Source organism: Megalobrama amblycephala, linkage group LG9, assembly GCF_018812025.1.
Source record: "Megalobrama amblycephala isolate DHTTF-2021 linkage group LG9, ASM1881202v1, whole genome shotgun sequence".
NCBI classification, from domain to species: domain Eukaryota; kingdom Metazoa; phylum Chordata; class Actinopteri; order Cypriniformes; family Xenocyprididae; genus Megalobrama; species Megalobrama amblycephala.
The window spans coordinates 7737681-7759367 of NC_063052.1; the positions used below are offsets into that span (position 1 = coordinate 7737681).

At 35.4% G+C, this 21687-nt stretch overlaps 5 protein-coding genes across 6 annotated transcripts; 2 read left to right on the forward strand and 3 right to left on the reverse strand.

The window, feature by feature from the left end:
* Nucleotides 1-1026: 1026 nt before the first annotated feature.
* Nucleotides 1027-2579, reverse strand: LOC125274912 (forkhead box protein H1-like). Its single transcript, XM_048201433.1, has 3 exons — nucleotides 1983-2579; nucleotides 1793-1888; nucleotides 1027-1687 (listed from the first exon to the last, which is right to left on the reverse strand). The coding sequence occupies exons 1-3, from the start codon at nucleotides 2136-2138 to the stop codon at nucleotides 1142-1144; spliced, it is 798 nt and encodes a 265-aa protein (XP_048057390.1). The 5' UTR covers nucleotides 2139-2579; the 3' UTR covers nucleotides 1027-1141.
* Nucleotides 1783-6105, forward strand: wdyhv1 (WDYHV motif containing 1). 2 transcript variants are annotated; one of them, XM_048201436.1, is made up of 6 exons: nucleotides 1783-1901; nucleotides 4339-4438; nucleotides 4520-4570; nucleotides 4654-4802; nucleotides 4886-5010; nucleotides 5101-6105. In XM_048201436.1, the coding sequence occupies exons 1-6, from the start codon at nucleotides 1867-1869 to the stop codon at nucleotides 5202-5204; spliced, it is 564 nt and encodes a 187-aa protein (XP_048057393.1). In that variant the 5' UTR covers nucleotides 1783-1866; the 3' UTR covers nucleotides 5205-6105. The 2 variants fall into 2 exon arrangements, with proteins under 2 accessions (XP_048057393.1, XP_048057392.1); XM_048201435.1 differs by lacking the exon at nucleotides 1783-1901 and adding an exon at nucleotides 4014-4258.
* On the reverse strand, nucleotides 5439-8829 carry psma2b (proteasome 20S subunit alpha 2b). The gene is made up of 8 exons (XM_048201434.1): nucleotides 8677-8829; nucleotides 8024-8100; nucleotides 6561-6693; nucleotides 6284-6406; nucleotides 6131-6212; nucleotides 5960-6033; nucleotides 5769-5826; nucleotides 5439-5687 (listed from the first exon to the last, which is right to left on the reverse strand). Exons 1-8 carry the CDS (start codon nucleotides 8715-8717, stop codon nucleotides 5571-5573), a joined length of 705 nt encoding a protein of 234 aa, XP_048057391.1. The 5' UTR covers nucleotides 8718-8829; the 3' UTR covers nucleotides 5439-5570.
* Nucleotides 8830-9139: 310 nt separating this feature from the next.
* On the forward strand, nucleotides 9140-11173 carry zgc:91910 (Zinc finger protein 706-like). The gene is made up of 4 exons (XM_048201437.1): nucleotides 9140-9296; nucleotides 9889-10031; nucleotides 10397-10527; nucleotides 10653-11173. Exons 2-3 carry the CDS (start codon nucleotides 9897-9899, stop codon nucleotides 10490-10492), a joined length of 231 nt encoding a protein of 76 aa, XP_048057394.1. The 5' UTR covers nucleotides 9140-9296; nucleotides 9889-9896; the 3' UTR covers nucleotides 10493-10527; nucleotides 10653-11173.
* Nucleotides 11174-13578: 2405 nt separating this feature from the next.
* On the reverse strand, nucleotides 13579-21582 carry bmp8a (bone morphogenetic protein 8a). The gene is made up of 7 exons (XM_048201438.1): nucleotides 19879-21582; nucleotides 17308-17500; nucleotides 16976-17124; nucleotides 15060-15251; nucleotides 14886-14965; nucleotides 14421-14531; nucleotides 13579-14208 (listed from the first exon to the last, which is right to left on the reverse strand). The coding sequence occupies exons 1-7, from the start codon at nucleotides 20372-20374 to the stop codon at nucleotides 14059-14061; spliced, it is 1371 nt and encodes a 456-aa protein (XP_048057395.1). The 5' UTR covers nucleotides 20375-21582; the 3' UTR covers nucleotides 13579-14058.
* Nucleotides 21583-21687: the final 105 nt, after the last annotated feature.

Consider the following 21687-nt stretch of genomic DNA (forward strand, 5'->3'; position numbering starts at 1 on the left):
AAGTAAAGCAATAAGTGTTTGTGCATGTGAGAAGTTAGTGTGAGGCACTGATGAATTAGTGTGGCATTTTGATTGGTTGTGTTTGAAAAAGGAAATCAAGATACGTCCTGTTAGATTGTTGTGTGTTACATAGAGAATTGTGTGTTGTGTTTTGCAAAAAGTGTTTTATGAAATTGAAAAATAAGTAAAAAGCCGAGAATTAGTATGTGGTTTTGCAGATTTGGTGTGTGGTTCTGCTGTTTGAGTGCGAGGTTTCAGAAATTGTCTGACAAGTAAGAATTGTAACAAAAAAAACTGTAACATTATACTGCCACCTCGTGGCAAATGCGAAAATAGACCTTGTGGCTCAAAGTAAACCTGTTTTGACGGGAAATCGTCTCCACTATTATATAAACATTATCTTGGATGATGTGCTAATCACTGATTAACATACTGATCGACCTGTTTTGCTTGGCAAGCACAAACATTATTTGAATGCTAATGTCTCTCAAATGCCTTGTATTCTGAGATCTCACTTTTAAAATGTTCTGTGAATGTTTGTGATTGATTTAGGTTCATTAGCAAATAAACTGAAACATGGCTTCAATAAAAATAAGTAAATAGAAGTAGAAAAGGTGTAGGCCTATAGATGCCTCAATTGTCATAACATTTTAGTTTTAGTTTTCCATTTCAAGCTAAATATGGGTAATGATTTAATTTTAGTTCAGTTGTATGACTGCAAATAATTTGTAGAAGTTCTTTGTCTCTAGATACAAAGATTTAAGACTTTAAGTAGCCTAGATATTGTATTATTATCATTAGACTGAAATAATGATCTGTTATTAGAAATAGTATGCTACTCTGCAAATAAATTATACTGAAAAGTATAATTTAGGCACTTTGCCTATTAAGTCTAGGCTATGGTACATAAATGTACAATTATTATATAGGCTATATTAATATAATAGCATTTTTACATTAGATAGGCCTATCAGTAGGCCTAAATGTCTTCAGATCTGATCAAGCAAAGTAAACCACAGTCACAGATGCAAAAAAACATTGTTTTATTGAGAAAAAAAAAAAAAAAAAAAAAAAAAAAAGGGGGAAGAGGACAAAAATAAAGTGCAATTTCAGAATATTTACATTTGGTCATTCTGGATGTTCACCACCTGACATATCTAGCATCATACATGAAAGGAGATCTGAGGAGAACAGGTTGATCATATGTGATCTGTGGAGGCAAAGACAGTCCAAACGAAGGTCCTGAAGATACACGAGGTCTTTTTGCTGAGACCAATTGACTTCCCACTGCTGAAACGGGGTAATAACACTCCACGGTGTTGTATTCATAAAAGTTTTTTCTCTTGGTCGCTCCACGCTGTGGGTCTATGTAGAGTCTCTGTTCCTCCAAACGCGTGCTGTGCATGCGCTTCACTTCGCGGTCGCTCTTCAGTAGTGATTCTATGGAAAATGGGCCTGTAAATTTGACTTCGCTTTTGTTTTCTGCGACTGTGCAGACTGGCGTGAGAGGCTCAGGAGCGTAAGAATTCTCTTCACATTCGTCCACCTGATGTGCCTGAATGGATAGGCCAGGAAACAAGTTCATTATGTATTTGAAGTGTCGACGAAACATTTTTGCAGTGATGCCACTCTCGTCCACTTTCCAGAAGTTCTTTTTAGGATTCGGATAATCCGGATCGACTGGCACCTGTAAACACACACAAAAGGGTTACACAAATGCATTGTGATTCGTTTCTTCAAAAATTAAATAGGTTACACAAAGTCTAAAGACAATTAGGCCTAATAAACGCACCTTTGCAAAACACCTGTTTGACGACAAGCAGACTCTGATGTTGTTCTCAATGCCTTTCTTTTCTCCAAAGACAAATGGCTCCAGCTTCTTCATTATCTGCACAAAGAAGGTAAAATGTGAGCCTACTTCATAGAAATGGAAAACAACACTAGTAAATAAGATTTCGATAGGCTAATTCACGACTTTTTACCTGTTTGAATGTGAGCATCTTGTCCGGTGAATCTAGAATCGCATAAGCAATAAGCCCGATGTATGTTCCTGTAGAGTATTTTTTGTACTTTTTCCTTGGAACGACGCTTGATTGTTCCAGCAAAACGCTGAATCTTTCGTTGACTCCGTTAGTCATGATGATGATCTCCTGCTCCAAACTCAGACTGAAGACTGAGAAGATCAGGCTCCATTTATATCCAGGCTGTAGCTTTCAATTGGTCTATAGGTGTTGCATTCCATTAGTAAGTGCTGTTCAGAAAAACGAGGTGTTAATGTTGGGGTGGTTTCTTAGGCTGTATTCCTCTAAAATATGCATTGGCAGGTATTTGCAACAAAAATGAGGTAGATTGGTGAGTTAGCTACTTTGTTTTTAAAAGTAGCAGTCTTAAACATTGAGCCTATTTTAATTTTATGTCTCTTGTTTGTTTTGGACAAATGAACCACCCACTGTGCAAATAATAGGCCTTGATGTTACTGTCTACAAATAAAGGTGGATTATATTTGCTCCTCAAATTAAATACAGTAGCCTAATTCAGTACATATTGTAAGTTAATTCAACATACTAAAAGTCTGGAGCCTATTAAAAAATCTGTTTGTTTAATTCATTTAACTTATATGAACAGGTATTATTTATTAAGTTATTTAATTTAATGAAGCAAGTATGAAATGAAGAAGACAGCTTTTGATAACTACAGCAACTGGAGTTGCTAGAAATATCAGCATTTATTTGTTTATGTACTTACAAAAAGCCTGAATATTTCATATGTTTTGGTGTGTATAGACTTGATTTGAATGATTAACTGGTTATTGTAGGCTTGCTCAGTTTCTGTGTGACAATATAGGCCTTTCACTTTATAATATAGGCTTATATACCGTTCAAATGTTTGGAGTTGTTTGATTTTTATGTTTTTGAAATAAGTCTCTTGTTCTCACAATGTTGCATTTATTTGATCAAAATACAGTAAATACAGTTATATTGTGTTGCTCAAGAAACATTCCTTATTGTTGACGTTGTGCTGCTTAATATTTTTATGTAAAGTGTGATATTTTCTCAGAATTCAAAAGAACAGCATTTATTTGAAAGATTAGTATTCTGTAACATTATGACTTTATTGTGAGTTTTTACGAATTTAATGGATCTGTGGTGAATAAAAAGAAAATCGTACTGACCCCAAACTTTTGAACAGTAATGTATAGCCTAACACAGATAAATAATAAAAAAATCTTTGTAAGTGAAAAGCTGAACATAAAAAGATAATCAGGTTGGGTATATTTAAATATTGTACAAATTATTTTAACAAAGATTTGTCATAGGCTACATGTACTTATTTATTAACATAATCAATATAATAATGTGGCTCTGTGCCAGTGCCATGTTAATATCACAGTCAAAAAAACATTTTAAGCCTTTTTTTAAGATTTACAATTTCAATTAATAGTAAAATTCCATCAAATTGAACTGAATAATCATTACATATTATTCATATTAAGAATTCTAAATGAGTAGCCTAAACAAACCTATACCTTAATAAAACATTTTATATAAATCTTAAATTTAAACATATTTTCATTTTTTTTTAAATTTATGAATGCTAATCACATAAACTAAATGGTCCATTCCCTTGTTCCATCAAGATTTATACAAAAAAACTTTATTAGCTCTATTTTTTTACTCATTTAATTAATTATATGAATTTAAGGATTATTTAATTTAATGGAATTTTACTATTATTTGAAATGCATAAATCTTAAAATTAGAAGGCTCTTGACATAAAACACACATAGCACAAATAGAAAATGAAAACCAAAAACAAACAAAATACTGTCATAGAATATTTATTTAGACCTATATTTATTTGAGAGAGGTGTTTAATTGCACATTATCTCTCGCTAACGGGTTTTCTAATTGTGCTTTTAGTCAGCAAATGCGTTCAACAATCATAGTGATAATCGTGCACATCACATTTGCAATTCGCATGAGGATGGAATGTTCGCACATTGACACGCCGGAACGAGAAATCTGCCTAAAGATCCTTACGGACAAAATAAACTGTAACAGACACCTATCGTTGTTCTACGATTGCAACGTAAATCACTGTATTATTATATTGTTTTTTCTTTTTCGTAATGTCGTTATAGTTAAAACACCGCGTAGTATAATTTGTGAAAGGAAAGAATGAATAAAGAAAGCACTTCGCCTGAATATACAATTATCACTCCGTCTAGAAACCAATGTGTATACACCAGCTGTTACTGGTAAGTGTGATGCCATAACACCAGTAGCTACATTTCTTATTAAATACACAGCATGTTTATTTATTTATTTTTCTCTGCAGTGAGGAGAATGTGTGGAAATTGTGTGAATATGTCAAGGATCAGGGGACGTGCTCGTTGGACGAGGTCTATGCAGTTTTTATATCTAACGAAAGAAAAATGGTAAGGCTTATGTACTATATGTCGATACGCATATATAATAACTATGTTTTTAGTTTTTATATATATATGTGAAATTTGCAGATACCCATTTGGAAACAAAAAGCCAGTCGAGGTGATGAACCAGTCATCTGGGTAAGAATTTTTTTTAATAAGGAAAATAATTCTTGATATATTTACCTTGTACTAATGAAAGATTTTTGTGCACTTTCCTTTAGGATTACCATGTTGTTCTTCTACACACAAATAAACAAGGACAGAGCTTTATATATGATCTAGACACCGTCCTTCCCTTCCCTTGTTCACTCGATGTATACTCAAAGGAGGCGTTTCATTCTGACGAGCATTTAAAACATGCTTTCTGGAGGTATCTGATCTGAGCTGCATTTTATCAAAGCGTTTATAAAACTAGTCATATCAGTCACAATCTAAAATGATTATGTGTTTTAGGAAACTTCGTGTCATACCAGGGGACACCTACTTGAAGAAGTTTGCTTCTGACCGTTCACACATGAAGGATTCTGACGGAAACTGGCGTATGCCGCCTCCAGCATATCCTTGTTTAGAGACATCAGGTTTGTTTTAAAATTATTTGTCTGTTTATTTGATGAATTATCACAATTTGGTTTCTTCCTCTTACACTGTATAGTGTGTCCTTTTCACAGAGACTAAAATGAATCTTGATGACTTCATCTGCATGGATGCCCGAGTGGGATATGGAGAGGTTTACAACCTTTCAGACTTTGTTCAACACTTTAGAGTGAAGTAACAAGTTTTTTTTTGCATTATGCCAACACCTTTGTGTTGAAAAATGTACATAAACAGAGCCTCAGGGAAAGACCCCATTAGCATGGACAGTACTGTGTCTAAGCAGGCCTCAAAATACATATTTGTTGCCTGTGAAACTCTTTTTACTAATATTTCAGATCCTACACCTTACATTGTAATTCATAATTACAGGTAGTCAGGTAGTAAAATCACAAAGGACAGTCAGAAATGCAGCTGTTGATAATATACATCCTTTTATAAAGAAATCAGTTAAACAGATGTACAAATAATAAAAATGCAGCATTTAAACAAACAAACAACCAAACCGAAATGGTAAACTGCGTAAGCAGTTGTAGTGCTGTAGTTTTTAAACAATTGCTGCCAGGTAATCCTTAACCTCAGCAGGTGACAGTCTGCGAAATCCTGCTTCATTACAGATGCCCACCTCAATATTGTCCTCTGTCATCTGCCCTTCAAAACTTTCCTGTAGGAAAAAAGAAAACGCCATATTATGTTGTTGTTTTGAGCAATCTGATACAGGGAAGTTATTTAGAGATGAATTAACCTTCAAAGTTAAGATGGCGGTGTGAATAGCATCTTCAAGCTCCAGATCTTCATTATATCTGTAACAAAATGATACAAAGCCATGCTGTAAAAATTTAGCAAAATCATTTCCCTATTTTTGAATCTAACAAAAAAATCTATACACTACAACAATTCAACCTGCATAAGACGATACGTTGATGATTTTAGTACCTTTTTTCAAGGAATGTTTTTCCATTCACATAGTTCTTTCCCATTGCTGTGGCTTTCCAGGCGAAGTATGCTCCCTGTGGGATATCACGATGACAGATTGCATGTTAATATATTATGATGAAAAGAATAAACAGTGATGAAAATGTTTTGATGGCTATTTATTTGTTGTACCGATGGGTCTGACTGAAACAAGTATGGCCGGTCCTCGTCCCAACCGGCAATGAGAAGAGAGACTCCAAATGGGCGCACACCTCTACAAAACATGACAAATTACAACAAGAGCTCTATTTCGAGTTTAGTATGATTATTAAAGAAGTAACATACCCAGACTGTGTGTATTCTTGCATAACAGAAGCCACTCTCTGTACCAGCTGGCCTGTGGGGATTGGCTCTTGGTATACCAGGAAATACTGCTGAGCCAGCTTTCTTGCTCTTCTGACCAGCACCCTGTCAAGAGAGATCATTTCTTACAGACTATCTTGATTACAGCAACTTCAGCTGTCAGTGGGCCAACTTAACACTCAAGAAGGGCTCATTTTAAAAGCTTTTCATTTTTAGAACAAAGCAACCATTCATTATAAATAATGCGCTTCTTAAATACCTGTAGTCAGGACCCATTCCACTGTACACCATGCCGATGTGTTTGGTTATTGGTTCAATTTTGTGCACGCTCTGTTCATCGTACAGTATGGACTTCTGTTTCTTCTCAGTTGCAAGCACAACTCCATTTGATGCTGCAAAAAATGACAAAAGGGCCTTCAAAGCAAATTTACAATTGAAGGGGGCAGCATACTGTGGGAATGTAGCCTAGGTCTTAAACTGGATTTCAAATCCTTAATAAAAAAAATAAGGTGTCTTTACACAGCCAAGGTAAGGCTGTTCTGTGTCTGCTCAAAATTCAGTGTAAAGACATTAAAATATTAAAGCAAGACAAAATCATGCCTGCTCTGACCCACATCAGCTCCTAGTGTCAAAGTATACAGTTGTATTTTCTGTTTAAATGCCTCCTCTAAGCAACATCAAACAGATGCCGTGTTTGGCAAGACATTTTTTTTCCATATTTTGTTTCTGGTCCATATACAGTTTTAATGTAACTCTCAGCATTTAAGACAAAATGTAAGAGAAGTAAGCATGTCATCTTCATGATTTCATGACGAGCTTTAAAGTTTTAGTTCACCCAAAACTGAAAATTCTGTCATTAATTACTCACCCTCATGTTGTTCCAAACCTGTAAGACCTTTGTTCATCGTTGGAACACAAATTGAAGATATTTTTGATGAAATCCAAGAGGTTTTTTTTTTAATCCCCCATAGAAAGCAACGTAATTACCACATTCAAGGTTCAGAAAGGTACTAAAGTTAAAAAGTTCTTGTGACTACAGTGGTTCAACCTTAATGTTATGAAGCGACGAGAATACTTTTTGTATGCAAAAACAAAAATAATAACTTTATTTAACAATCTCTTCCCTGTCATTATTATTATTAAGTGAAGGCTTCCGTGTTTACATCCAAATGCCGGCTCAGTATTGGCTAAAGCTGTTCACGTGAGCAGCAGGACGCGTGCGTGTGATGCTGACGCAGGTGCCGGCCAATAATGAGTCGGCGTTCTGACGTAGAACCTGGAAGTGCTGGATGTAAACAAGATATGAGAATGACACAGAAGAGAAGATATTGTTGAATAAAGTCATTATTTTTGTTTGTTTTTGCACACAAAAAGTATTTCTCGTCACTTCATAACATTAAGGTTGAACCACTGCAGTCACGTTGATGTCTTTAGTACCTTTCTGTACCTTGAAAGTGTTGATTATATTGCTGTCTATGGACGAGTCATATACCTCTCTGATTTCATTGAAAATATCTTAATTTGTGTTCTGAAGATGAATGAAGGTCTTAGGGGTGTGGAACGACATGAGGGTGAGTAATCAATGACAGAATTTTCATTTTTGGGTGAACTAACCCTTTAAGAGTGTCTGCTTTTGTCTCAAATACTGGATTCAGCACTCAGTAACTCAATGGATGTTCTGATTTGATCAGGGTCTGTGAAGTTTGTGATCTACAGACATACCTTTGATTCCTACAGATGGAGCACCGGCTGCTACAGCGGACAGAGCATATTCAATCTGCACCAGTTTGCCAGAAGGGCTGTGTTGGGAAAAAAAAAACATATTAGAGAAAAGCATATGAAACTTAACAAAACAAACTGAATAAATTATTTTTTTTGACCTATGGATCTATAATGAATGTACTTCATGTTAATTCTGAACCTACGTATTTTTTATTATTTCAAATTCACAGATTATAAGTTTAAACAAAAGCTTCATACTAACTTGAACATACTTTTTAAAATGCTTGTTAATTCAATGAATATAGTACACATAACAAAAGATTAACGGATAAATAAGTTAATATTCGCAGCCAACAGAACTGAACAGAATGTACAGTAAAACAGAGTAAATACTCAACTCTGGATAAAACAGTAAGCAATGAAATAAATGAGTAAAAACTAACAAACAAAGCGTTGAAGAGGAAAATGAACCGAAAGTCAATGAAGTTTCATAGTAAACAACACCGTGACAGTGCATCTCCGATGTGACTTACGATTAAGTACATTTTACACACATGTTGGACAAAACACAACTATTTCCATTGAATGCATGCAAAAATAGATGTATAATAAAATATTACAGCCACATATCAATCTATAAATGACATAATTACCTAAATGTTGTGAGAGAAAAACTGTATCCTCGTTCTGCCATTTTTGTCTTTTGCTACGGAAATACACCACAACAACTTCCGCAAAATGTTTGCGAACACACTCGTCAAGATAAAAGTCACTCATTCTGTATTACAGACATTTTCGGTTTCCAAGTATTTGATTTGATGTAAATAATATGTTATTATTGCCTTTGTATGTTCATTGTTCAAGAGATTGCAATAAAAAAGTCTTTCCAATCCACTAACACGCGTACAAACAGCAGATGTCCTCAGCGCGTATGTTTATAACCTGTTCGGAACATTTGAATCAGTGAATCATTTTACGAATTAATTGATTCTTTTGATTTGCAGAGTTAGAATGCTTCGTTTCAGCCACACAGAGATAAATAAGAGACTTTTTTTAGCCTCGCTCTGCTATTTTCGTTTGATAACAACGAATAAAACGATTAATACAATAAATAAAAAAGTACTCAGCCAACTCATACATGTCTGGCCTGATAAAATATTTAAATTTCGACATTTGAGTAACTGAGGGAAACTTTTATTATGTAAGTGCTTCTGACGGAAGCTGTTGAATTGCGTCAGTTGAGCTTGACTTCCTACCGTGTCTTAACGCCGAGGTATTGTCTCTAAATATTTATAAATCTGCCATATTTCATCTTATAATTCTCATTTTTGTTGTTTTTACAGGCATTTGTGGTTTAAGCGATGTTATGTTTAATTCGATCGTTTAGTACAAACGGCTTAGATCAGTTTTAAAGAAGGCGGATGAGCTAAGTTACTAGCTAACGTTAATGTGATCTTCGCGGTCTCTACTGTGATTTTGATTTTAAAAAAAAAAACGGTGTTATACTTCCTGGGAAAGACGCTGCTCTCCATTTCTACATTTCTGAAGGAGTATTATACATTGATTACTAACACGTATAGCCACATTTTTACGTTTATTATGTTCTAATAACTCCTTCGCCAGATTATCCTACGTAACGTTAACTCACAGACGCAAATGTGATGTATGTCGTTTTAGGCATTTAAAGGGATAATTCGCCCTAAAATGAAAATTATTTAATAGTTTACTCGTTCACATGATGTTTCAAACCTGTAGGGCTTTCCTCAGTCTCATTCACTTTCTTTGTATGGAAGGAAAAGTGGCTGATTTGTCATTATTATATCAGTCTACTTGAGCGAGTCATTATATATAATGTTTGTTTTCAGAGAAGGCCATGGCTCGTGGGCAACAGAAGATCCAGTCTCAACAGAAGAACGCCAAGAAAGCAGCTGAGAAGAAGAAATCTCAAGGAGCGGATCAGAAGACTGCAGCCAAAGCAGCACTGGTCCACACCTGCCCTGTCTGCAGGGTTAGTGACTTAAGTTGTATTACTTAAAGGGTTAGTTCACCCAAAAATGATAATTATCCTATGATTTACTCACCCTCAAGCCATTCTAGGATTATATGACTTATCTTCTTTCAGATGAACACAATTGGATATATATTTAAATATATCCTGGCTCCTCCAAGCTTTATAATGGTAGTGAATGGGGGGTGAGATTTTGAAACCCAAAATGGGTTTGGGGGTGGGGTGGGGGGCTAAATCATGGGATAATTTTCATTTTTAGGTGAACTAACCCTTTAAAAAGCAATATGGGTCACTGGTTTAAGCCACTGTGCCCAGCCCTTTCTGCACATCTTAGCTGAGAAATGTGCTTATTCCAAATTGTATAGACGCAGATGCCAGATCCCAAGACGTTTAAACAGCATTTTGAAAGCAAACACCCAAAGTCTCCTATGCCTCCTGAGCTGGTGGATGTTCAAGCTTAAAGGACACAATAAACCGACATGGACCTAAAACAGGGGTGAGTCTAATACAGATATTATTAGATTCATAAAAGCTGCAATTAACATTAGAATCAAGTTAATAATTGAATAAGTCTGCCTGTGTGGCTAAATTTTAATCTCATGATTATGGTCCAATTTTCAGACCCTGGGGAATGAAACAACATGATTTGATTCTGCCGACTAACTCAACTTGCTGTATTTCACAAATATGGACCATGTGGACAGAGATCTTAGGATGGACTCAAGCACACCAGCACACTTTTTTTTTATATTTTTATATGTGCATATTGCTTTCATCTTTTCCGAGTGTGCTGTGACCTAACAGTGTCATTGCCATGTGCTGTAATATTTATTCACCACTTTCCCAATGGAGCTTTGTCCCTGTAAAGTATGATTTTAAAATATTATTAGGTGCTTCAATCCATAAAAATGTGTGTGCCCTGATCTTTTAACTGTGAACCAAAATGGAAAGGTGCACCACTCTGTGTATTATTAATAGTATTGACCAGGATTGGGATTGAGATGCATTTATTGACATGCTTAAAATGATCACAAATGCGGTAAATTTGCACCTGTTCAAATAATCAAAATAATGAGTCGGGACCCACGACAAGCTTTTGTTACTTTGTTTTCTAAAGTTTTCAATAAATGTATATGCATATAGTGCTTGTGTGTGTGTGTCATGGGTTCAAGTAAGAACAGCCAGACTAAGGATTGTTTTTTTGTTTTTGGTCACTCAAAAATGCAGACCTTAATGTTAAAATGACAATTGTTAAACAAGCTGTAATAGTATATATTATACCCACTAATGCTAAAATATCATTGAATTTATTTAACAAGTTCACCAAAAATTGTCAAATTAAGATATTTTTGATGAAATCGGTGAACTTTCTGACCTTCGACAGACTGCAACGTTATTACCATATTCAAGGCCCAGTGTGACTACAGTGGTTCATGCAAAAACAAAAATAACAGCTTTATTCAACAATTTCTTCTCTTCCCTGTCAGTCTCCTATGCTGTTCACATCGTGTAAACAGTGCTGTGCTTTCGTGTTTACATCAGAAGGCCAATTCAGGATTGGTCACCGCTGTTCACATGAGCAGCAAGATGCATACGTGTGATGCTGGCCAATAATGAGTCGGCATTCTGGTTTTTGTTTTGTTTTTTGCTCACAAAAAGTATTCTTGTCACTTCATAACATTAAAGGTGCTCTATGTAAGTTTTTGACTGTACTAAAGCATAAAAATACCATGATATGTTTGCAGATATTTATTAAACATGCTCAGTTCACATACTCGTTTATCTAAAAACCATTGCTACAGCCAGTTATTTTACTTTGAAATTTGCGTTCAGTGTCGGAATTTCTGTTTTTGTTTTGGTCTGTGCAAGACCGCACGTTGCCAATAGAGGGTATGCACGTGACGTCACCGTCGACCGTTAGGACTGCAGTTACGCACGCTGAGTGGCAAAAGACTGAGCAGCAGCATTGGTTTTCAGCGTGAATGTCGCGAAAAACACACAAAAGACATTCATAACGGGAAAGAGCTTTATGTATTTCCCTGGTGTCAAATCAAGTACCTATAAATGTCAGGAAACACGACTCCTGGCTGCATGTCAATATCCATGGATTAGGTTTATTTGACAAGTTGTAAGAAACACTTTCGAGTCCAACCTTTAGGGTAATTCGTTAGTTTTACTCGCGTTTTCGCCGTTTCTCCTATTAATCCAGTTACGCAACAGGTTCTTTTGCCACTCAGTCCAGTTGAGGGAGCGCGTTTTCGGCATCGATGCATACCCTCTATAGTATTTCACCACCCCGGGTTGCCAGTTGGCGGAAAACACATGCAGCGAATTGCAGCAATGGAAGCCAGCGAACAAAAGAGGTCGCAGATTCTACCCGACCTAAAAAGCCTCAGCATCCATCTAAAAATCTCTATGAACGGGAGCATATTAAAATCAACTCATCATAAATCAATAAATCAACGAATTATCTTGCAGTGTGTAAGTCTCCTCGCCTTCCAATATTAATTGAGCTCGCTCCTGTTGCTTGTCTTCAAACGGGCAACCCGTGAGAGCGTGGAGTCTGAGGAGGAGGGGGCGGTGCAAACAATATTTTGAATTTGGACAGCAGTACCCATGTCAAGCACTAGCTGTCATTCTTACATAGAGCACCTTTAAGATTGAACCTACTGTAGTCACATGGACTATTTTAACAATGTCTTTACTACCTTTCTGGGCCTTGAATGTGGTAATAACTTTACATTCTATCGGAGGTCAGACAGCTCTCGGATTTCAGCAAAAATATCTTAATTTGTACCCGAAGGTCTTACGGGTTTGGAACGATATGAGGGTGAGTAATTAATAACAGAAATTTCATTTTTGGGTGAACTAACCCTTTAACACTGAGGTATTGTCTATAAATATTGAGCAATCTGCCAAGTTTCATCTTATAAATCTCAGTAGCTAACAGCTAGCATTAACGTCTGTTTTTTTTTATTTTTGCGTACTTTGAGTACTGATACCACAATGGTGTTAGACGCTGTACTGCCACCTATCAACGTGGATCAGCATGATCGTCTCAGTTTTATGTAAATGACACCAATACTAGTGAGTTTTATAGAGCAGTGTTCACAGTAATTAATTCTCTTACCGATCTAAATAAAAGGAAACTTGGGGAATACTACTCAGGATTTTCTCCATCATCAAATCTTTACTCTTTGTGAATGCTATACCAATATTTTTGCTCGTTTTTTTGGTCTTTATCTTATCTTTCTGTCAAGCTTTCAAACCTTTTCTGCTTCTTCGGCTGTCCTGAATCTCCTGTTGTCTCTGCTAGTAAAGCACTATAATAAGTGTTCCCTTATCTTATTTTCAGTGTTCACAACACCAAACTGCACTACACTACTAGCGTATCTCCAGAAACAACAGCCAATGAGCACGAGAACTCTGTCCGACGTCATTTCAACGTGGCGAAATACATTGAGTGTGACCCGCACCATGCATAAATAATGCATTATAAAAAAGCTATTTTGTGTACAGTCTCATGTAAGTGTACACCATTCAGATGACTCTTCACAAAAACACAACTTGTTTCTTGATGTGACCTTTAATGCTCATTAACACAATGATTTTGTCCATGTGTGCAGCTACTCAAACTGAATTTGTCTCTTATCTTCACTCGCGTGTGGGTGGTTTATTTAAGTTATTTTAAGCTTTGGGAAAGGTAACATGAAGACCCTGACTGTTCACTACATTCTACACATGCACACTTGGACAGTTTATGTAAGAGTTTTTTTTTTTTATTACTATTAGGGATGGATTCCAACCTTAAATCCATCACAATAAAATTGTGACAAATATGCTCATAAACCATCATGACACTTATTATTTGTCAATCATTTGGGACAGGTAAGAGTGCTCAAATTTGGCTAAATAAATTTTTAATCACTGTATATATTACAAATGGTGCCTCAGAGTATTATAACAAATCTACATTTGTTTCAGATTTAAAACTTGAATGTACAATAGAACTAGTGTGTACAGGAGGTTATAAGCAACCACAGTTTTTGACCACCATATTTCGATGTTTTTTGAGAATGACGTTGTTGTTGTCGTCGTAGAAGAGCACAGAGATGGGACTGAGTTTGGTTGGAGCGCAGCAGGCTTTGGGCACTTCATCTGGTCTTAGAAGGTGAACCTGCCAAAGGAGTCAGTACAACTGTGTGACAGAGGCATATATTCAACAAGCTAGGAATACAGATATGTGTTTTTAAAAAAAAAAAAAAATAAATAAATAAAATAAAAAAAATATATATATACACATAAAGGACCTGTTCATTTTCAATAGCTCTCCTAGAGTTGTAGTTCAGAAAATGAGATAAAGAAATGTTAAAAGCACGGATTACATACCAGCAGCTGGATCGTGGCATGGTTTGTGGCATTCATACAAGCGCCCAGAGGGTAATCACATTCCCCATCACAATAATACGCAGAGTAACCTGGAGGGGCCAAAACCCAGTCCTGAAAAAGAAATGTTATTAATTAAATATATAAAGACTCGAGCAGTACAGAGACTCTGACTGTTTGTATTACTCCACTTGTATGTTTTTTTTCAGTCTGTACATTAATGGTGTGGATTTTTCAGTGACTCTTTCTACAGGTTACATCAATAAGACAGTATTTGGGGACAAGTGACTGTCTTCTTGAGTGAGTCACTGAATCATTAAAAACACTGATTCATTCAGGAAAGCAACAGTTAATTCTACTTGAACTTGTTTAGAACTTTTCCATTGGCCAGGTCAACCCTTAATACTGTGTGTAACATGTAACCCAAAGTTAACTTTTTGTTTCTTGTATGTTGTATAACTGTCTCACCTTCCAGCCAAGGTCGCTGAAGCTGACATAGAGTTCATGTTTCTTACAGGCCTGGCGTCCACTGCTGGCATGATTTTGGTCTGGAAAAAGTGAGACGATCACAGCTCAAAGACAAATCATTTCATATGCTTCTTAAAACACATTCTGCCTCTTAAACCGCTTATTGTGGCTCACCAAATATGCCGGGTCTGTTTGGGTGTGGCAGGTCGTACTTGGTTTTTTTCTTGCGTGGATTGTTGTGTCTCAGAGCACGAGGTGGGCGGCAAGGGGCTTGACTAGCTCTGAAGAACGTCACCATGAAAGGCTGCTTAGAGCGCGGTCCGCGCCGACCCACCAGACCCACCCATGCGGCTGACAGCGACCGGTCTGTGAAAACAAGATTTCAGCATTTTACCATTTGTTCAGTGGCACAGACCATGTTTTGCTTTAAAAAATATTGCCAAGATGCAGTCTGAATTTTCATGATTTCATGTTAGAGCAGAATTCTTGCAAAAATCCAAAACTCCTTCAATAACGTTTGGTCTGACAGAATTTGTAGTAGCAAGAAAACATTATTTCAAACCATTGAGACTGTGGAAATTGAAAACTAAAAGTAAAATCTAAATGAAGGACTTAAGGCTGAAGAACAATTGTTTTTCTAATCTAGACCAAATAATTTTATAAATAATAATTTTTATATTTTATATATAATTTCTTGTAATTTATTTATTTATTGATTGTATAAATAATTATCTCAAATTATATTATAGGTAATAGATTTTATATATATATATATATATATATATATATATATATATATATATATATATATATATATATATACACATTTTATATTTCTTTTAAATTATTTTATAAGTATATTTTATATTATATATATATATATATATATATATATATATATATATATATATATATATATATATATATATATATATATATATAATTTATTGTATTTTATTGTAATTTATTTATTTATTGATTGTCTAAATAATGATATCAAATTATTTTATCAATAATACATTTTAAATTTTATTTAAATTTTAAATATATATTTAATATTTTATTTATATATTTATTTATATTATTAATCTATATATATATATATATATCTATATATATATATATATATATATATATATATATATATATATATTTTAATAATTTATTGTAATTTATTGATTGATTGTATAAATTAATTATACCAAATTATTTTATAAGTAATAATTGTTAGATTTTATATATATTTTATATATTATTTATTTATATATTTATTATATTATATATATATATATATATATATATATATATATATATATATATATATATATATATATATATATAATTTATTGTAATTTATTATCATTTATTTATTTGTCTAAATAATTATATCAAATTATTTTATAAGTAATACATTTTATATTTTATATATATTATATTTTATTATATTATTTATATATTATATTATATATATATATATATATATATATATATATATATATATATATATATATATATATATATATATATATATATTTGATTGATTGTATAAATTAATTATATCATTATACCAAATTATTTTATTAGTAATAATTTTTATATTTTACATATTTATTTATTCATTTATATATATATATATATATATATATATATATATATATATATATATATATATATAAATAATTTCTTGTAATTTATTTATTTATTGATTGTATAAATTATACTAAATTATATATATTTATATTAATATAATAAATAAATAAATAAATAAAAGTATAAATAAATATTATAATATTATAAATAAATATCTTGCAATGTCACATGGTTTGACTGGAAAACCCCAAAATGGGTTAGGTGACAATGCAGACCCTTTGCTACTTTCAGATTTCCTCCAAATAGTTCTAAGGGGTGCCATACACTCTAATGAAGTAAAAATTTTGCAAACAAAAACAAGGGTTTCAAAGGTGCCATGATCCCTTAATTAACATGAGATTTCAGTAGTCTATGGAGCAACATCCAGTGAGTTGTTAGACTATCATAGCGGACAGGCACTATGTATTTCGCGTCCAGGCTGTACGTAAGGAATAGCTCACCCTCCTCAGTTTCCACGTAAAGGCGGATGCCCAGGTTGCTTCGAGGGTGTAGAAGCCAGCGATTGCTCGCAGATGTCACATCAAATGCCAACCAGCCCTCCTGACCCGCAGGCACAGACTGCATGTCCAGCAACATCAGCTCAGGCTCCCTGTCAAACCACAAGATCATAATATGATTCTCATTCTCATTATAATGACTGATGATGGATCTCACTGATGAATTGATGAATGCACAAAGAAAATATTTTTGGATTTTTGGAGTTCCTAAACACTAAAATCAAATGATATCTAGTTACTAGATAGTGTATAAAAGATCTTATATATGTACTGACCTGTGTCTTTTCTCCCTCTGGATTTCATAGACAGATATATGGAGGGTGCGGTTCGCACGCCAACCCACGGTAAGAGTTTTATAGATGCGAAACTCAGCAGCGGTGACCGTCTCTCCCTGAGGAAGCGGAGTGAGATCGAAGCGGAACTCCTTCCAGTACGGCCGAGGCTGGAGCAGATCCTTCTCCTGCTCCACTGTGTTCAGAGAGAGGGAATAAAATACAACTAGAGGAGCGTGTGTGTTGAGTGAGTGTGAAGACACGTGAGATGAAGAAGATATGTTAGAGGGGTGATTGGCAGGAGAAGACGGGGAAACAAAAAAGGGCACGTTTGTTCTGGTGGGGCGCTGCAGATCGGACTGACACCCACGGCCGGGGCCCTGCAGTGGGGTAATTAGAGGCGCTGTGGAGCAGCAGCAGCTCAGCGCACCACCACTAATTACAGTCCAGCGCTGTATTTTTAGAGGAGTGCCCAACAGTATTTTCATCCACTTCATCTCATCTTTTTTCTGCCTTTCAGTGGGGCCTGTAATTCCCCACAGCTGTGTGCCCACTACAACATCTCTGGTTCCATGAGGAACTTTTAACCTCCACAGAACCAACGCACAAATGGTTCTTTATAGTGGAATATGGTTCTTTAAATCATTAAAATGGTCTTCACAATATGGTTCTTTTAAGAACTGTTCACTGAAAGGTTCTTTGATTTGGGTTGCTGCAAAACCCAAAACGGCTACAAAAACCTCTTTTGGAACCTTTATTTTTAAGAGTGTCTGATCGCTTAGAAAAGCAATACCAGACCTCTCATCAAAAAGCCACATGATTTGAGGCATCACTCATGTTTGTAGCATAAACAGTTACGCAGCGAAGTTTCATATGGGTTACGGGTTTCTTTAAATCACTAACCCGAAGTATGAGCAATAATAATAGTGATGCCTGTCTTAGTGAACACCACTAGTTAAATTTGAGAAAGGGTGATTCTGACCAATGATAATGGGGCAGAAAGATATGGAATGAGAAGCAGTAATTGTAAATAGGATGTTAAACTGTTGTTTGTTTCGGACAGATAAGTATCGTCTGTGTTTGGGCTGAGACAGGAAGAGATGATGGAGTGATTGTGGGTCTGTCTCATTGTCAATACACACTACAAACCCTGACAGTCACTGTATATGAGTAACTATCTGGCTTCCAATATAGTATTTTTGTACTATAAAACATTATTTACAGTGGCACCTCAAAAAGATATTAGGACACCGAAAGCCACTGAGTTTTATGCAATGGCTTTTGACATTGCAAAAATTTTACACAAGCAGATTTGTGTGGAAATATGAACTCTCAGTTTATTTAATAAATAAATAAATTATATATATATATATATATATATATATACAGTCAAACCAGAATTTATTCAGACACCTTGAACATTTCATTCATTAATACAGTTTATTCACTATAGTTTAAAAAAAATGGTAATAAAATATGACAAGATCTCAGAGTTGTCAGAAAAAAAAAATCTTAATTATGTCAGATAACAATTAAGCAAAACATGGTCAGGTCAAAGTGTCTGAATAATTTTTGGTTCCAGATTTTTATCGGTTTTACTGGTAGTCCACTGTATGAAGAATTTTTGGGTATAATATGTCACAGTTTACTTTATTTTGCTATCCTCACTTACATAAATCAACCTGCACCCACTACTAAAAATATATCAAAAATATCAATATCTTAATTGAAATAAAGCTGAAATAAAATAAAATATAAATATTGGGTGAAAATTATTAAAACAAAAACAAACATAAATTAAAGCTAAATTGAAATATAAAACAGAAACTAACGAAAATGCCAAAGGCACATAACAAAATTGCTAAAACTTAAACTAAAATTAAAATAAAACCTGAAAATATGAAAATAAAAGCCAATTCGAAATATTAATAAAAGCTACAATAGTACATAAATGAGACAACACTGTTATGATCATGTTCAAGTTCAAGTTCAGTTTCCACTGAGTTTGACAACCAGAAAGTGTCCAAAAATACTTTATTTGTTGTTTTATAAACCCAAAAAACTTGCCATTGTGAAATACTTTGATTGTGTGTTGTCATTCTTTTAAATAATCATTAAACAAACATGATGCTTACATATTTTTCTAGTGTGTTTTATTTCCATACTTGTATAGTAAGTGACGACTTCTGTTAGTTAAAGGGATAGTCCACCCAAAATTGAAAATCGAAAAAGCTAGTTATTTTAGTTTATAAAGATTTAAATATGGATATTTTTCTTACAAAAACCCATCACTTCACTTCAGAAGGCCTTTATTAACCCCTTAGAGCTGTATGGATTATTTTTATGATGAATGGATGCATGTTTTTGGGCTTCAAAAATCCCCCCCCCCCCCCATTCATTATAAATCTTGTAAGAGACAGGATATTTTTAAATATATCTCAGATTGTGTTCATCTGACAGAAGATAATCATATACACCTACAATGGCTTGAGGGTGAGAAAATCATGAGATAATTTTCAATTTTGGGTGAACTAACCCTTTAAGTGCGTTTAACCCTAACCAGCTGTCACTTACCCAGGTTGACAAAGCTCATAACCGTGTCAGCCTCACTGACCACCGTGCCGAGGGGCGGCGTGTGCGTGCTTAAGGTGGGCAGCGCGGCATGACTGACCACTTCCGGAGTGAAGCCCAAGCCCGGTCCATCATCAGCCTCGGACGACACAGCATGGTAAAGGTCCAGCATGAAGAGCGGGGCGGAGGAAGGGGGCCGCAGCGGCGGGTGAGGTCTGGGCCGCCCGGGTAGACCCAGAATGGATAAAATCTCCTTCTGCATCTCCTTCTTTTCACGGCCGCTGAGCCTGCGGAAGCTGGAATGAACCACTCCTTCTACCTGACCCCAAACACACAGCAACATGCACAGAGGGAAGAAGATGGCAAGAGGGAACAGTCGCTGCCGGCCTCGGGTTCGCTTGCCGCAGCTCTCCTTCCTCCCTCTGCTGCGGCGTGAGGACACAAACTCAACCACACGCTCTTGTTTGTCCATTGGTGTGGCAGAAGAGCTCTGCTCCATTGCAGCCGTCTATAAAGATGGTCCTCGTATTTGTCCCTCCAAAACCTCTGGGTGTTTACCCGACGTCGGTCTTCTCTGGAATGGTCTGACTACTGTCTTGAAGTTCAACTCTGAACGACACTCAAATGCCTAAGCCACTCAGATTCCACAGCAGTCATCGTTATTTGGAAGATTGCAATGTTTACTGCTACGAGCTGCTCAGTTTATCTCCTCTTGACAGTCGTTCCTCATGCTGTCACTTTATTTACCAAACCACAGGGCTTCTCTCATAATCTATAGTGCGCTTACGGAGCTGGACGACAAACAATGTCCTAGAGACTGGAAGAGAAAACAAACATGTCTTTCTAGAAGCCCAACTCCTTTCAAAGGTGATCTTGAAGTTGGAAGGACTAAGCACAATGTGAAATTAAAGTCTTTGGGTAGAGTAAATAAAAACAGAGAGCCAGGCTTCAAAGGTTGTTTCTTCAAAGGTTGCTGGATCAAACTCAACACCTGCTTCTGCTCCTTTTGAGAAGATGCGAGACGCTACTCCGAGCTGATGAAATCCTTTATGTTTAATTGAAAAACAAAAAGGTTAGAAAACTCTCTTGCAGTGATCAATCAATGTTGGGTTTAAATGCTTAGTCCAAAGCGTGCAAAAATATCCAAGTCTCCTGAAAAATGAAGAAAAATATTTCACAATTTTGAGTAAGAAAATAATTTGTTGACCAGAATAGTGTTACTGTCCCAAACGTTGTTTTTTTTTTGTTGAAGTCGTGAGATCCCAGTGGACTGTGGTATTCTCAGCCTGCGTGCTGCTTGTGTTTAAGGCATAATCTGAACACGGGTGACCTCCTTCCCTCCAAGATACACGCTTACGCAGAGGGAGTGTTTCCAGCGTCTGAATCCTCCGCCCTCTCTTCTTTGAGCCCTTCTCACCTCAGTCTCCATCTACCCTATCAAACCGTCCCATCTTCCACACATACCTCACAAATTGCTGGCAATTATCATGTGGTTTGGGATGAAGATGTGATCCAGCCTTTGCACAGACTAGAACTGAGTTCTTATGGCTAGGGTAATAAGAAAACTATATTTATATTCTGTGGTTTCAACAGTAGCCAAGAAGTGACAGATCACTGCTGTTTTACTGAAGATATAAGATGGCAATTTTGAAAAACTTGGTGTGGATGTAAAATGAGCACTTAAAGACAGCAAGTTGAAATATGAACCAGTGACAGAAGTGTCTGCACTTCTAAATCCATTTTCTTATATAAATATCACATAGTATTTATATTAATTAAAGAACTATACTTTGTTAAAAAATTATCACAGGG

Coding starts and splice junctions, on each gene's coding strand:
- zgc:91910 (XM_048201437.1), top strand. CDS start 9,897: ATGGCTCGTGGGCAACAGAAGATCCAGTCTCAACAGAAGAACGCCAAG. Junction 10,032..10,396: donor ACACCTGCCCTGTCTGCAGG/GTTAGTGACTTA, acceptor CAAATTGTATAG/ACGCAGATGCCAGATCCCAA.
- wdyhv1 (XM_048201435.1), top strand. CDS start 4,179: ATGAATAAAGAAAGCACTTCGCCTGAATATACAATTATCACTCCGTCT. Junction 4,259..4,338: donor GTATACACCAGCTGTTACTG/GTAAGTGTGATG, acceptor TTTTCTCTGCAG/TGAGGAGAATGTGTGGAAAT. Junction 5,011..5,100: donor TCCTTGTTTAGAGACATCAG/GTTTGTTTTAAA, acceptor TCCTTTTCACAG/AGACTAAAATGAATCTTGAT.
- LOC125274912 (XM_048201433.1), bottom strand. CDS start 2,138: ATGACTAACGGAGTCAACGAAAGATTCAGCGTTTTGCTGGAACAATCA. Junction 1,889..1,982: donor AGATGCTCACATTCAAACAG/GTAAAAAGTCGT, acceptor TTCTTTGTGCAG/ATAATGAAGAAGCTGGAGCC. Junction 1,688..1,792: donor CAAACAGGTGTTTTGCAAAG/GTGCGTTTATTA, acceptor GTGTGTTTACAG/GTGCCAGTCGATCCGGATTA.
- psma2b (XM_048201434.1), bottom strand. CDS start 8,717: ATGGCAGAACGAGGATACAGTTTTTCTCTCACAACATTTAG. Junction 6,407..6,560: donor GGAATGGGTCCTGACTACAG/GTATTTAAGAAG, acceptor CTCTCTTGACAG/GGTGCTGGTCAGAAGAGCAA. Junction 5,827..5,959: donor AAAACATTCCTTGAAAAAAG/GTACTAAAATCA, acceptor ATTTTGTTACAG/ATATAATGAAGATCTGGAGC.
- bmp8a (XM_048201438.1), bottom strand. CDS start 20,374: ATGGAGCAGAGCTCTTCTGCCACACCAATGGACAAACAAGAGCGTGTG. Junction 17,125..17,307: donor CAGAGGGAGAAAAGACACAG/GTCAGTACATAT, acceptor GTGGTTTGACAG/GGAGCCTGAGCTGATGTTGC. Junction 15,252..16,975: donor TTACGTGGAAACTGAGGAGG/GTGAGCTATTCC, acceptor TTGTTTTCACAG/ACCGGTCGCTGTCAGCCGCA.